The sequence below is a fragment of the Hakea prostrata genome, chromosome 6 (assembly GCF_041222555.1).
Source record: "Hakea prostrata isolate BN-2017 chromosome 6, UWA_Hpros_2, whole genome shotgun sequence".
Taxonomy (NCBI): Eukaryota; Viridiplantae; Streptophyta; class Magnoliopsida; order Proteales; family Proteaceae; genus Hakea; species Hakea prostrata.
This window is the reverse complement of record NC_142605.1, coordinates 34,561,233-34,577,093: the sequence shown is the minus strand read 5'-3', so window position 1 is coordinate 34,577,093 and position 15,861 is coordinate 34,561,233. Positions and strand designations below refer to the sequence as shown.

The 15,861-nt window shown below is 36.2% G+C and overlaps 1 protein-coding gene across 1 annotated transcript; it reads right to left on the bottom strand.

Annotated features, from left to right (window-relative positions):
• Window positions 1-663: 663 nt before the first annotated feature.
• LOC149013573 (uncharacterized) lies at window positions 664-14,006 on the bottom strand. The gene is made up of 10 exons (XM_089160052.1): window positions 13,763-14,006; window positions 13,342-13,514; window positions 13,154-13,208; window positions 12,669-12,726; window positions 11,972-12,066; window positions 11,768-11,871; window positions 6,835-6,963; window positions 4,544-6,085; window positions 3,962-4,085; window positions 664-958 (listed from the first exon to the last, which is right to left on the bottom strand). The coding sequence occupies exons 2-8, from the start codon at window positions 13,464-13,466 to the stop codon at window positions 4,606-4,608; spliced, it is 2,046 nt and encodes a 681-aa protein (XP_089016178.1). The 5' UTR covers window positions 13,467-13,514; window positions 13,763-14,006; the 3' UTR covers window positions 664-958; window positions 3,962-4,085; window positions 4,544-4,605.
• Between the last annotated feature and the right edge of the window lie 1,855 nt (window positions 14,007-15,861).

Sequence of the window (15,861 nt, the reverse complement as noted above, 5' to 3'; positions counted from 1 at the left end):
TATTTTATTATTTTTATTTGTAAGCCCCACATAATTTGAGGTTGTAAAGCCGTCACCTTCTAACCCCTCCTTCTAACCCCTTCGACTGCACATTTAGATAAAGAATCCTTGTTTCATTTAAAGATTTAACCTCTAAGGACTGACAACATGAACTGAAAATAAACCTCCATCTAAGGATGTAAGGTGTAGTGATCGTGTATGAGAAAAACACAGTCCTCTAATCAATCCCAAACTGACTACATATACCTCTTGATTGCAAATTTGGTGACCTACGGCTTGAGGTTCCTATCAGTGGAATATTATCAACAAATTTTATCTTTTTTTGTGATTTCCCTTTCATAAGAAAATACCCAGATGCAAGCATGCACAAAAGAAACCTAAAAACACGAGCATGGAGCCAGAGGGACATGATACAACACCATGTTAGAATCACAGAAGAACTCGGCAACTTCTTAAATTACCAAAACTAATTCTGAGTATTGTTTCCAAAATTATTTTCCAAATCAGAATTCGCCTAATATGGCTACTTCTTTGAAAATACAACTCAGAACACAACTTGTAGTGAAAGAGATAACATTCAAGGGCATCACAAAAAGATCTTTCATGAATTACTACTTCTTTACAGTGACTGTTTCCTTTCAACTATCAAAATATAATGGCCCTTCTAACAAACAAAACCTGGTGAAGATTGATTAGAATCTTATGGCATTTTCTTATTTACATGTACTAATAATTTTATGGCACAAAAAGGAATTGAAAAATTGCCCGAGTTAGCAACTCCAAATCACCTATAGACATTGAAAAAGAACCATTAAAACACTAGCAGTAAAGAATGAGAGTTTTCTCACAATCCCCCATACAAGGCAATTTCTCTGAGCATCCAGCACCACTTGTTGAACAGACTAATGTTCTTTCATGACAGCTTCATACGGATAGCTTCAATTGTACAACCATCCTCCTACATTCAAAATTTGCAAAGGATAAAATAAAGAAAACTACTGCACAGAATTGCAAGAAAAACAATAGCAGGCAACTTGGAAACTGCAACTACATGACAGATTCTGTCTGCTAGGGATCTGAATTTAATTGTGTTTCCCATTTTGACAATCATGTAACTAAAGCAGGACACATAAGGGGGTGAAACAGTGGGACAAATTCCAGGTTTATGGGAGTCCGTTGACCAGAAAATTCACTAGGAGGGTGATGTTGCCCCCCAGTTACAGAGCACTGTTCTCAGGAATGAGGAAGGAGCTCACGAACAAATAAAACCACAACCTGTTCAGAATGCTCGGATAGATAACTTGTAGGCCTTCAAAAGAAGGGTTACGTCGTCCAAGGAAACCTTCACCCACACTTGGGTCTAGTTATAAGAATGCCAAAGAAGAAGCTCAATCAGAGGACATTCAGGAGATGGTGAAATGTTAGATGGTTCATGTCATAGCAGTTTGATTCAGCCTGAACTATCATGTAGCACTTCATTAGGTTTTTCTCAGAAGTTGCATAAAAGGAGATCTGCACATGAGCGAAGTGATTCTACCAATCTTATCTTCAGCTCCCACGACATGCTACTGTTTCAATTTCTTCTTCAAATGTTAGCTTCTTTTTTTCGGTCAAACTTCAAATTCTAACTTGGATGATACTGAAGATAGTGGAAGAAATACTTCCCATTTATATGACTAATCATTTCTCATTAAACTTCAAAAAAAACCAGTATTTCTATAATAAGCACCAAACTTCATGGACAATTATTTGTCAATAGTGGGCAGTGATGATGTATAAAGATTGTTTAAACATTATCTTGACTACATCTTTCAATAGTCAAGGTTAAAATACAAACCAGCAAGTTGGAAAATCACAATCAAATGCATGCAAAGCACCTTCATCAAACACGGTTTCAGCTAAACATTAGAAGACCTGCAACTCTACAGAGCATGATCATTATTAAACTGTGCACCCTTTAAAAAGAAGAAGAAGAAGAAGAAAAAAAAAACAATATCTCAACTCTGTGTCAGACTGTCAGTCAGCAAGTGTCTTAGTGAATTGATCTTCCATCCCACAAGGGCAAATTAGAGAATAAATTCAAGAGATGATGACAAAGGAACAAATGAAAATCAAACTTGGGCCAAAAGCATAGGCATATATGAACATGCAATGCTCATCCCATTGCAGGTGAGATCAGAAGATTGGTCCTATTTTGATATCTTTTGTTCGTTGGTTGTAGTTCTTTCAGTCTTAATCATAAAGCCCAAAACTTGGGGCCTAAAGGGATGCAGTGGGAAGTACATATTTAATTAGTACATGGATCCACTGGGTAGCGGTTGGCTTTAATTTAGTCACTAAAGAGTCCTATTTTGGTTAGTTGTGTGGGCCAAAGTTATCTACAGGATTTAGGCTTCATTAATAGTATTTGAAATTAGCCTACTTACCTAAAAATGTAAGAATTATTTGAGTTTTGACTTTTGAAATATATCTTTTTAACCTTACACACCACCCTGCTCCTCCCCCAATAAAAGAGATGGAACAGAATGGATTCAATTTGTTTGATTGGATAATTTCCCAAACGAACATTACTCTTTCTATCTCTATTCTTCTCCACCTTAAAGATTGCTTCTCCCCTTCCATCAACTGGTTCTTCCTCTTATCTCTTCACCCTTTTCTCTCCAGCACTACCTTTCTTCTTTCTCAAAAAAGGATCCTTTCCCCTCTTTTTTTCCCCATTGCACACTACCAGAGAATGAGAACCAAGAAGCTCTCTATCCCATGATTTTCAGGAGAATATTCTAAATTTAGAAGACTGGAGCAGCTGATCTAATCTCTAATTCCAAATCTAGAATATAACTTGGCTGGCTGCATAATGTCTATAACAGACCTGATTTGCCATGGCATAACATAAATGGCACATGGCTCTACTATTGGCATGAGAGATTCCTATGATGCTGACTTTCAGAGGGCTAAATAATAGTAGAAAATAGACTTACAGAAACAAAATAAAAAATTGACAAACAATTCATATGGACTCGAGGGAATTGGAAAAGTTACAATTTGCTTGTCTATGTAAGGACACTCAGTCGCATCAGACACCATATCAGGTTTACCATTTACCTGTCCATGTGATAAGGACACTTCGGGAAAAATAAACACTAAGACAAAAGGACTGGAAAGGGCCAACTCCAAAGCTCAATCCCCTAGACATGAAATGTTGAGAAAACAATCAGCATACCAGAACTAGACTGCTGTGTTTTATGGTTCATCAACCCTTACTTTCATTGTGAAACAGTTGCACTACCTTGGACTGATCCAAACCCAATTTGATATCCAAAAATACATAAGATGAAACTTCCTCTCAGAGAACTTTCCTCTGGCTAGTCGGCCCTCCATCAAGTTATACGACACCAATTTTACTGCTGCCTTCTAGTCTTTTGACCCTCTCTATGGTTGTAAGTGATAAATTTCGTAATTGTGTCAATTCGTGCTTTTTCCCCTTTCTTCCCAAATTTCATTCATATAAGCAGACAAAGTATGTAGAAAATCATACTAAGTAGAAATTAAACTTACAAAAAAACAAAAAAAGAAGCAAATTATAAGTTTAACAAGTAAAAGCAGATTCATCCAGAAAAAGTTTAATTCACTGGGGAAAGAAAAGTAGTAAAAGCAGCAGATCCACTATACAAAAGTGTACATTGTCACAAAATGTCTTAACGATGCTTAAACCCATCTGCAATAGGCATATGTGTTAATCGCATCAAGCATCAGAGTCTAAAAATAAATCCGGACTTCTCAAGGTGTTGTTTAGGTGACACCTCGGCAACCAAGTGCCTTCCTTGCCTAGGAATGCACTATGGTTGCCTTGAGTCCAGGGACCCTCCAACACCTTCGGAGGCCCTGAGGCTTCGACAACTAGGTAAAAACCACTAGCTAATAGAATATGAATAAAGAATACACCAGGAAGAAACAGACCTACCTCTTAATGTATCCCAACAAAAAAAATCCTCATCTCTGTTGTTTACAAATGCATAATTACATCCTGCTATCAGAAATCGAAATCATGCTCTCCAGTCCAGTCTCTTAGGCAACACAATAACATCCTGCAATGACCAAACACTTAAGTCAGTTGCAGGGGAAGCTGAACTAGTTGATGAATTATGTACTATTAAAATGTCTGCAAAGAAGCATCCAAAAATCCAGGAATTTTTCTGGATGAATAAAGAAATATCTTACAAACAACAGTGCCAAAAATACAAAGGGAGAAAAAAGGGGGAGGATGACAATGGACTTGATAGTATAGTACTTAATACATGGCCTAGGTGACTTTGCCTGAGACCAACACTAACGTGGAGGTGCTTATAATCCCATGTAGACATGATTAGATGCACAACCGAAGATATAATATTATCTCTAATTTGAACACACGCTCAACAAGTTTCAACCTTATACAAGTCATTGCAACTTTTAGAAAGAAATAAACTTCAGACTAGCATACTTGAGGATGATTTCCACGTAAATCAAAATAAAAAAGAAAAATGACCAAGCTTAATTGTCTCACCATGCAGAGGCATGATGTTTCATGTAAGACTTGGCACCACTTGCCTCAGTTCCAAATTCCAATCAGCTGTCTGGACAAATAGACATTGTATTAGAGTTGCAGTTAGCATCACAATGCCCACTTGTAGAGGCTGAGTTGTCACATTTAGCTTTGGCATCATCCCATTCCATATCAAATGCATCTTCTAGGCGTTTTTCAACAGATTTCAAAGAAAGAGATGCATCAGATTTTAGAGGGTGTGGGTGAGATGGGAAAAGCCTCTTTATGTTTTGTAGATCTCCGCTGTCAAGACTGTCTTGACCATCATTTTCATACAAATGTGAATGCTCCGATCCCAGTGTGTCAGTGGAACTGTTGGCCCTTATCTCTGGTGTACATAACCCATCATAACCATTTGCATTGTGACCATTGCCTTCTCGTTTGAAAATCTGACGCCCTCGCTTTCTCATAATAGATGGAGTACTCCTAAAATTCTTCGCAGCATTCCTTAACAAAGACTCTGGGCTGCTACAGTTCAGAGGGTTACCTTGTCTGTGGTTAAGCGGAGTAGAACAGCAAACTGGACTGTTTGCCATTCTGACAAAATCATCCATACCTGAAACCCTACCATTTTCAAAGGCAATAGACAAATCCTTCAGAATGGGAGGCTCATAACACAAACGGCCAAAATCTACACCCTCCATTTGTAGAGGTTTGCTGGAGGCAATGTTTTGTTTACCACATTCAGCATTGTAGCCACTTAATTCATATACTGGCAAACTAGGGAACTTATTGCTAGCTTCACCATTTAACGCTGAAGCTGCAGAAATCAATTCACTCGAGCTAACTAAATGGCGCTGTGGCCATCTAGGAGATTCGACAGATCTTCTAGCGGTAACAGGAAGAGCCATCTCAAGAGAACTAATTCTTCTACTATCTTCAGTATCATCCAAGTTAACATTTGAAGAAGAAACTGAAACAGCAGCATGTCCTGGAAGCTGAAGAGAAAGCTCAAGAGATGTAAGATTGGTAGAATCATTTTGCTCATGTGCAGGTCTTCTTTTATGCAAGTTCTGAAAAAAATCTGATGAAGTGCTACATGATAGTTCAAGCTGAATTGAACTGCTATGACAAGAACCATCTAACATTTCACCATCTCCAGAATGTCCACTTTTAGTAGCATTCTTATAACCAGAGCCAATCAAAGATAAAGGTTTCCTTGGACGACGTAACCCTTCTTTTGAAGATCTACCATTTTCTCTCCGAGCATTCTGAACAGGTTGTGGTTCTGTTTGTCCCTGAGCTCCTTCTGCATTCCCGAGAACAGTGCTCTGTAACTGGGGGGCAACACCACCCTTTGAGTCAATTTTCTGATGAACAGACTCCAATCTACCAGGACTTTGTCCCACTGTTTCAGCCCCTATGTGTCCTGCTTTAGTTACGGAGTTGTCAAAATTGGGAAAGACAGTTAAACTCAGATCCCCAGCAGACTCAGAATCTACATAGCAATCCAACTTCTTCTTCACAGAGCAGTTCCAGTGATTCTTTATTGAGTTGTCCGCCCTATCAATTTGCAAAGGAAACAAAAAACCTAAATTGTTTTATAAATAGGAAAATAAGTGGAATTCATCATCAAACTTGAAAAATAAACTTCCTTGCAGATAAACATGGGTTTGCTATACTATAGAGCATGCGAAATATTTCTAACCAGTCTAAACTCTACTTAAGCATCCATACAACTCAAGCTGTGAGTGGTCAAAGCAATTTTAACATAATGCAGCATTTTAGAAATCAATTTGGTGGCCAGAAGGTCATTACTCATTAGAAATAAAATCCTGTTGATGTAGATCGAAACATTAAGAAGAGGACCCAACTAGAAGCATAGATAATCTAAGCTGGGACCATAACATTGTTAAGAGTAAAACCCCCCCCCCCCAAAGAAGAAAAAAAAACACACAAAATCAACGGCAAATAAGTGACTGATAATGAGCAGGGAATATCTGTCTTTCTGCTAAATGGGAACCTACTGAACTCAAAATTCGCTACACTTTTATGAATGTCAACTTAGTCTCATAAGTATTACGGCTGGAAACACATAATTCAATATACATGATTTTTTTCTCCTAAGTTATATTTAGTCTTTCTCTTCTTCATGCTTCAATCAAAATAACACACAAATAACAAGCCAAAAATTCATTGAACCAGAATGTACAACATATTTGATTGTCCACAGATAATAGTATGACTATTATTAATTAGTTGTACTGTTTAATCTGGCACTTAGATGTAAATTAATAATAATCCAATGATACCTTCCAGGTAGAAACCTTGCTATTTCTGCCCATTTGTTTCCATGCCTTTGGTGGGCACGTATTAGAACCAACTCCTCCTCCTTTGTCCATGCGTCTTTTTTTATATCCGGGTTTAAATGGTTATGCCACCTGAGATATAAAAAATTAGTAATGAAACCTCCAAGAAACATGCCCATCTTAACAATGACAGGCACATCAATGAAAATAGTAAACAGATAAGCAAGCATATGACATTATTGTAGCACTGAAAGTTTGATAGAAAGACTCGTAAATGTATGGGTGCATGGGAACAAAATGTAGAGAGAAGTTTCGCTGAGGCAACATACTCAGATGTTGTGTTGTAATGCAGGAGCATGACCATCACCAGTGAATGTGGTTTGATCTTTTCATTTGGGATTATTTGATAATAGATGACTAAGGAGTATATCATGCATAGTTTACCAGTAATGGGATCAATTTTAGTTCAGGTAGAAAGGAGATACACGGAATTAGCATTTCAATTACAGAGTTGGCATTAATAATGCGGTACTTTACCCCCCCCCCCCCCCAAAAAAAAAAAAAAAAAAGAAGAAGCATTATTAGTAGGGCACATTAACTATTAGTTAGGAAGTTAACTTGGACATAAAGTTTATCCTATTCTTGTGGAACTTAGTGATTTTGTCCTAGATAGATAGGAGATCAACTACAACAAGGATCTTCAATGAACAGGGAATCCACAGTTAGTCAAACTGGGTGTGAAGTGGATTAGGATTAGGTCAAAGTTAAGAGTTTGATGGTAGTATATGACCAATAAGTGATGATGAATCTATCAGTGAAGGTTTTGGGTTTGTAAAAGAGGTTTGACTGCTGAATTTAAAATCCAGCAAGTTAAGTTTTGAGTTTTGGGTTTTAAAGAAGAGTAAATTGAAGGGATCCACAGTTTATACTTTGAGTTAGGCCTTTGAGTTTTAACAGAACTGTCGTCATTAATGGTGAACCAGTAGGGTGGAGGGGAATGCCTGAATAATTAGAGACGCAGGGAGAAGGGAAGAACCATAAAATAAAGGGGAAGGTGAACAAGAGTGTTCACACAGACCCTTCCATGCAATCTCTCAATAACATAAACTCAATTCTTATTTTCAATCTGTGTCTAACAATCGGAAATTAAATCATGTACACAGGAAATTAAGACTTATAAAACAAAACCAACTCTTTAATTAGGACAATAGTTCATAAGTAAAGTATAAAATTAGAAACTAAACAACCTATTAATTTTCTAACTTCTAAAATAAATAGAACAAAATAAGCAAAGCATTATTTTTTATTTTTTATTTTTTTGGTACAAGGGCACTTCTTTTTTGTTTCTTCACTAAGAGGTGTTGGTTTCACCACTAGAATAGCTCTGCATTGGCTAAGCAAAGCATTCTTTACCCAAATAAAGTATATCATAAAATTCTACTAGACCCATGACTCAAAGTGGACCTAGTTCATCTCCATCTGGAAACCCAAACAGGTTTGGGTTGGTCCAAATGCCGTTTATCTGCCTCAACTCTCCTAGTGTTAAGAAAACTTGCCCAAGCATTTTGTAAAATGAGATAATCAGCTCCAAGAGAATAGCATCCACAAATATTGACGCAGGGTGTTGATTCAACATATCTCATGGTCAGCCAACTGACAGCCATTGGTAAAATGACACATCTTCATTGGGAATATGGTCATGCAGTTTCTCAACTGAAAGTGGGCCATCGATCGATCCTTCAATCTCAACTTTGATTGAACCATTCAGATCAATTTAACCGTCACTTTTGATCCCCAGATTTTCTTCCATTTCTGATTTTGCTTCTGATGGCTGTAGCATGCTTGACACCGGATCATACAACCGGTTCTTAGTACTATTGGCCAGTTCTAGTCCTATCGTTGATTTAGAAAGTTTGGATATTCCTTTATGGAATCCACCACTAATTGGAAAGAGTAAATCATGGATTCAAGTATGATAATAATAATAATGGCAGACTTTTAAATGTGTAGGACTCTAAAAGTGGATGGCCAATACTAAATAAAGGAACTCTAATAGGACAGCAGAATTGTAAATAAAAGGATCTTCATAAAAAGAATAGCAGAATTCTAACTATTGGGGTTGAAACAAAAACACAATGAGGGAACCACATATGGGGGGGGGGGAGAATAAACTTGGAATAACAAAGAAAGAAAGGGCAATTTTAAAAATTAGAAAAACAGAAAATAGAAAAGAAAAGAAAAGAAGAAAAAAAAGGATCATATGTTACAAAAGCACATGCAGCAGAAAGAGGGAGGGCAAGAAGAGTGCTCACATGTGCACACACCAGCCACACAGGCCCCACAAACATGAACTCAATCCATATCTTAAATCTCTGTCTAACAATGGACGATTACATCATATCTAGAGAAAATCAAAGGGCAAACCCGTGCCACAGGCTTCTACACAACCATATTCCGGAGGGGCAATTTCCTACATGGCCTTAGCCCAGCAATTTATGCTGAGAGGCTGTTTCGATGCCTTGATTAAGACTCCTAAAATAAGATTAACTCTTTGACTAAAACAGGAAATTAAAGAATTAGAAGCCAAATACCTTACTAATCTAACTTCAAAAATAAACCGAGTAAACTAAGCAAATAGATTATTTTCCACAGTAAAATAAATTCTTTAACCTCTAGTAGACCCATGACTCAAACTGGACCCAGTTCACCTCTCTCTGGAAACCAAATTGGCTTTAGGTTGTCCAAGCAATATACCTACATCATCACCGGGTTTATAATACAGATTAGACCCAAGTATGATGAGGTTTGGATAGTTGGGTTAAAAGTAATTTAGGTTTTATGAAATTTGATGGTGCTGGACAGAATTGGACCAGCCTTGGAGTGAAAGCCAACAAGAAGTGGGGGTTGAGCGATCACAAAATGCAGGGATTTTGATTGCTGGATGCAAAATAATAGCAGTTTTATCGATTTGAAGGGTAGTGATGAAATTGGAAGCTCAGAACTTTTGACGGGCTGGGGAATATTAACCACTCACTGTTATTGCACTCGAACCTTAGCAGCAGCTTGTTGATGAGCAATTTGAAGAGAAAATTCGAACTTCAAATCAAACTAAAATATAAAATTAAACCAACAATAGGAGCAAATTTTGTATATATGTAACTCAACAACCCAAGTTACCCATAGTTTAAGCCCATAAAAGTGGCCCAATACATAGAAAACCCAAGGGATCAGAGCCCCAACATCTATATAACCTCCAACACTATACTTCATTAAATTAAAGTAAGCCTCTTTTGCTGATGTAACTGCATCACTTTGGAAATGTGAAGCTAGTATTAAGTTAGGTAGCTTAGAAGTTTTCTAATGATTTCATGTATGGAAGGCTCTCTTTTAAAGTTGAGATCTATTTTAATATTTGCAATATTGTTTGTGTGACACGTAAGAAGCTAAGGTTTGTTAGATTTTTATCTTATGTCTTTTTATTATAAATACATGTAAGAGGCTAGAGTTCACCCTGAGTTCACCCTCAACTTTGAATTATGGAATAAAGTTCTGTTTTCGAAGAGCAAGCTGCATGCTCACTCTTCTCAATTCTCATTACCCCGATTCTCTTTCTTTCATCATTTTGTTGCTACTGTCAGTGTCTTCCACAACACAATTGCTTGATCCATATGACAAAAAAACTGAAGTCACCACCAAATGAATGACATGGGACTACAAAAATGGAACAATTTATAGGAGCATCCACTTGGATTTAACAGAACAAGAACTGTCATGCTATTATACACCAACAAACATGATTCCCATCAAACCAACACATTTCAAACATGCTTGCCACTTCCTTTTTATGTTTTCATTTGAACCTCGTAAAAGGCAGATCTTTCAAAATCTGTTAAGAGAGGCGCCAGACGAGATCAAGATCCACAGAACTCAGGCAGATTAAGTAGAAGATGTCAAGAATCCTGATCCAAGACTTGCACTTTTTAACAATATTTGATGGGATAAAACCAATCTTAATAGATTTCATTTGTTAAGGGCATGTTTGGTTACATGAATTCGTTGAAATCTCTGAATTCATGAATGCAAGATTTATACCCGTTTGGTTGCAAAAATCCCTAGATTCATGAAATCTAGAGAATCATCTTTTTACACTAAAAACGTGAATATGTAGATTTATGGGTGTGTATTTAGAGATTTCACCCCTACTATAAAAGTGCTAAACATTTGCGCATTCACAAAAATCACGTCGACCAAATAGTTTTTCAGGATGAATTCACGGATTTCATTCCACAGATTCAGGTTAACCAAACGGTTAATTTTATGAATTATGACTCCATAGATTTGAAATCTTTAAATATTTGAAATCTCCAGACTCATGTAACCAAACAAGCCCTAAGGTCATCAATTTGACTACCATGATAGACATGGATAGACTATGGGAAGTTACATTTGGACCGGGTTCCTCTGTTCTGTATTACTGTAATTTCTGATAGTGCCTTTCCTACTCTTTGCGCCAGAAAATGACAGATCCAGACTAGAATTATATTGGCACGGCACTTTTATCCATTTAACCTCAACAGTAATGTTCATATACATGTCCAAGGTTTTGGGAAGTGGAGAAGTTGCCCTAGTCTCATAACGTCGTTCTTATGCAATACAAAGTACTGTTGAGAAATAATCAGATCACATATTGGACAGAAGGCCATAGGACTGGTTGAAAGTGTGGGTTGCCAGCAAGTCTCCTATCAACAATTAATGCCTCCATTCTAGCAATATATTAGACTGAAAGCTATTATTTGTTGGTTCAAAATCCAATGAAAAGTCGCATCATGCTTTCCAAGGAAATCTAGAGGCCTTGAAGCCCCAAACCAAAGACACAACCAAAGTAACTAGGGAGGTACATCATAAAGTATAATGTGCAGAAAATTTTCCAACCAACCTTTCTCGACATTGCTTCCCTATGCGACCTGGTAAGGACTTTGCAATAACAGACCACTTCTTAGAGCCATATTTTCCCACTAACTCAATGATACGGTCATCTTCCTGCAAATTATCAAACATAAAAGGGAAGTCATGATCCAGCATTATGAAGATAAAGCACATGAAAGATTTCCTTTTACTCCTTCGTGGAAAGCATTCAAACCTCCTTAGTCCAAGGTCCTTTAACAAGTTCGGGATTAAGAACCTTCTGCCAGCGGTGGAGGCATTGAACGTCTGTTCGACCAGGAAAATATTCAGCTGCAAGGGATTAAAAAGTTCACATAATCAAAATCTGAAGCAAGATGAATAATTTCTGCACAACAGCAGGCACTTTAGATGAAAATAAGTGAGTCATTGGTAGCTAAGGGCATAAATCCACTACCATTATTTTCCCTAGTCTTTAACACCCAACTTCCCCAAAACTGATTACTAGAAACAAAGATGGAATAGGAGGAATATTCGATGTCAAAGAGCATGGAATCCTCTTGTAGTCAAATTTTCTTTTTATTGGTGAATTCTTCTAATCAATGTCTGTTACCTCTGGCACCTAGATTCACACATTAATCTCCAAAGAAAGTAGTCAAATGCTTCTAAACTCCTAACCAACTCAGGCAAAACCTATACACTGAAAAAAGCAAAATGGATATAGAAGCACTCTCACGTATATTAAATGATTAGTCTAATCAAGTATATAGTCAATAAATATGTTGTACTTTTAGAAAGACCACATACCTCAATATTGAGAAACCCATATGCGTTCGTAAAATTATTGAGGCAAATTAATATGGGAATAAATCATGAGCAACAACAAAAAAAAAAGAGCAATGTGGAGTAAATAGATCAATGAATAGCATGCTCACCTATTTTCTTCCAGTTTTTCCCATTATAATACCTCACTGCCTTGGTTAAATTTTCATCCTGTTTCAAATTAACAGAAAATAAAAGTAGTCATTGTTGATTAGAACTCTTTAACAAAAGCAAACACATACGCATGTAAACACTAGAAGGAGGAAGTAGTTCTGTTGCAACAATAAGAAACCATACATTTAACCTTTCAGCTAGCATCCAAAATCTATCTACACAACTAATTTTTAAATAATAAAAGCTAAAAAAGTAGCATGTTGCACACTTAAGTACCTACCTTCGTGAGGTTCAACTATTCATCTAGGTTAAAACGAGAAGCTAAATAAGTTTCAACTGACAATATAGGTATGCAGACAATGTCGTTTCTGAAGGTAATAAAACACAATTCATCATCTTAATTAATCTAATTCCGCTCAAACAATTACAATCAGCTAGTAGATGAGACTATTTTATAAACTAGCAACCAATTCTAGGTGCTCACCTCCTCCTCTGTCCAGCCTCCCTTTGTTGAACGTCTGGTAGGTCCAGTTATCCTCCTAAATATATGTAAGAGATCGTATCACGAAGAATTAATCACATCAAAACATAAAACCATCGCATTACAGCAAATAAAATTTTGAAACAAACGAAATACACTGAGCGAGACAGTCAAGAGAGAGGTAAGCATACCCGTGGACTGAACCTATCTTTGGAAGGGCAGTATCGCCACTACTCTCGGAAACCGAAGAGCTCGACGCAACCGTAACGTCCTTCGCCGAGTCAACATCAACCTCTTCCTTCTTCATATCTTCCATATTGTTGTTGGCAGAAAATTCTGAACAGAATATTTAACCTGAGGCAATCTACGAACAAATAAACGTAAGAAACGAACTGAAGTGGAACAACATAGAAGGTATATCTTCATGAATTAAATCAACAAATCGATTATCGTTTGCGATCTCTGGAACGTCAAGTCCCACTCCTCAGTCCTCCAAAATAAAACACAGTGAATGGCGCCGTTTGGTCTCAAAATTAACAAAAAAACAGAGTAATGCGAGAAAGCCGAGAAGCTTTGAAGAGATTCTAGGGTTTCACGATTCTTTGATCTCACCTTGGATACTGAAGTTCTGTAACCGTCAAAGTGGAAGCTAAGAACTCGAGGTGAACACGGAAGAAAGCAGAAGAAGATGAAAAGTTATCAAGTTTCGCTGAAAAACTAAACTCAAAGTGAGTAAGAAGGATTTTGAAACACCATGGATTAGGATTTACGAAGCTTGAAAAAGAGAGAAGTTACGATCGACACGGAGTCGCGGGAAACTGATGTATTAAAGGAGCAACCCAAACTCTCTAAAACTCTAAACGGCAAAAAAAAAAGAGAGAATACATCTGGTTTAATTTCTTCCCGTTTTATAGTCCGCCAAAGGCTTCCGTTAGAAGAAACCAAAGGCACGCGTTGCTAACGTCAGAATGAGTAACGACGTTTACTACCACGACCCGATAGAAAACCGTCACATTGCGAAATTAAATCCCATAACAAATACACCCTCCAAATTATTCTTATTATTATTCATATCCTTCTCTTTTTTGTTCACAATATCTCTAAATTTGTTATTAAGATTTTTTTTTTTAATAACAAATTGATTGTTATCTAATTTCATGTGCATCTTATATGTGTAGAAATAGAAAGTTCAATTCTATTGATTGTTATTGAAAAGAACATAAATTTTTGATAGGTGGCTTTTATTGTAATTTTAAAATAAATAATTAGGCATGTCAAATTTTCCTTTTTTCATATTTCGGCATATGTTTAAATATACATATACAACAATTTTGGACATAAGTCAATTCATGGTTGATAAAGTGGTAAGATTCATATTTTTCAGTAGAGAGGTCTTGAGTTCAAACTTTGCGGACTATAAAGCTCCCTCGGAGGATAGTAACTTCTTTTGATAGGTAAGAGAATAAAAGCCTACACTGACAATAACAGCTTTGATATGAACTAATTCCATGAGTCAAAATTTGAAATCGCATGACATATCTTGAAGTTAAAAGCCTCTAATTATTGTAGTTCTTGGCACAACACACAACCAATGTGCTCTTTTAACAAGAATGTTGATTTTATTAATGGCCAAAAACCCAGTTCCCTCATATAAAATTGGGGAAAGGGTGTTGTGTATTGAGTAAGTTTTGTAATCCAAGAGTTGCAATGAAAGAACAAAGTAACCATTATTGTGCTTAGGTGAAAAAAAAATGTCCTCTTTACTTTGTTTTATTTATTAACCATGGTTGAATTTACATTAAACAAGTAGATTGTACCTTGCACCAATATTTTAGTCAAAATAAACAACAGCAAGGAACGGATTTTTATTTACATAGAAGGAATTTTGATTTTTAATGTATAGAAAGTTAATTCAGAAAAGCCTACTAGCAATTTGTGTTAATCATGATCATAACATCTGTAACTGATTGAAGTGCAAACTTCTTTGACCACTATTCATGTTTTATGTTGACGCAAAATGCACTGGTACCCCAAAATATAAGCCTTAAAGCATTGACACTCTACCTTATGTTTCATACACTATTTATTATGGGGTTATTTTTTTAAAATAAACAGTGATTAACTGTTTTTAGTAATAAATTTGACAAATATAGCCAATGAAAAACCAATTTTTAGGTCTATGTGTTTTTTAAACATAAAGTGGATTGTCAATGCTTTAAAGTCTCCACTTTGGGGGTGCCAATGCAATTTGCTATTTATATTGATTTGAAATGCATCTCGATATGTAAAATCTGAAATTTATAATATAAGAATTCAAAAAGACGATTGAAAATTAATTTCAAAATTTCCCAAGCAATCAATTTAAATCTAACATTCCAATTTTCAATTGGTGAAATTTGCCGTATTATTCTTCCAGTCGATGAAATTAAATATAAAACATTTGTTTTATGTGCGAAAAGCCCAACACATGCCTCATTTATGTATACGTTCTTTCATATGTTGTATATAGATCAAGATTTTATTGGTCACCAATTTTTTCAGCTAACGGATATGGATGGATGGTATTATAGCTTTACAATGTTATATAATGCACCGTCTGTTTGTTGGATTTAAAGTAAAGTAAGAAAAAATTTAAAGAAATTTTTTTTTCATAAAATCCTAGAGTTTGTTTGATGATGTAATATGCTAATTTTCTCATCCATAAAAAATTT

Coding starts and splice junctions, on each gene's coding strand:
- LOC149013573 (XM_089160052.1), bottom strand. CDS start 13,466: ATGGAAGATATGAAGAAGGAAGAGGTTGATGTTGACTCGGCGAAGGAC. Junction 12,067..12,668: donor GAAAAACTGGAAGAAAATAG/GTGAGCATGCTA, acceptor AATCCCTTGCAG/CTGAATATTTTCCTGGTCGA. Junction 11,872..11,971: donor AAGGACCTTGGACTAAGGAG/GTTTGAATGCTT, acceptor GATAATTTGCAG/GAAGATGACCGTATCATTGA.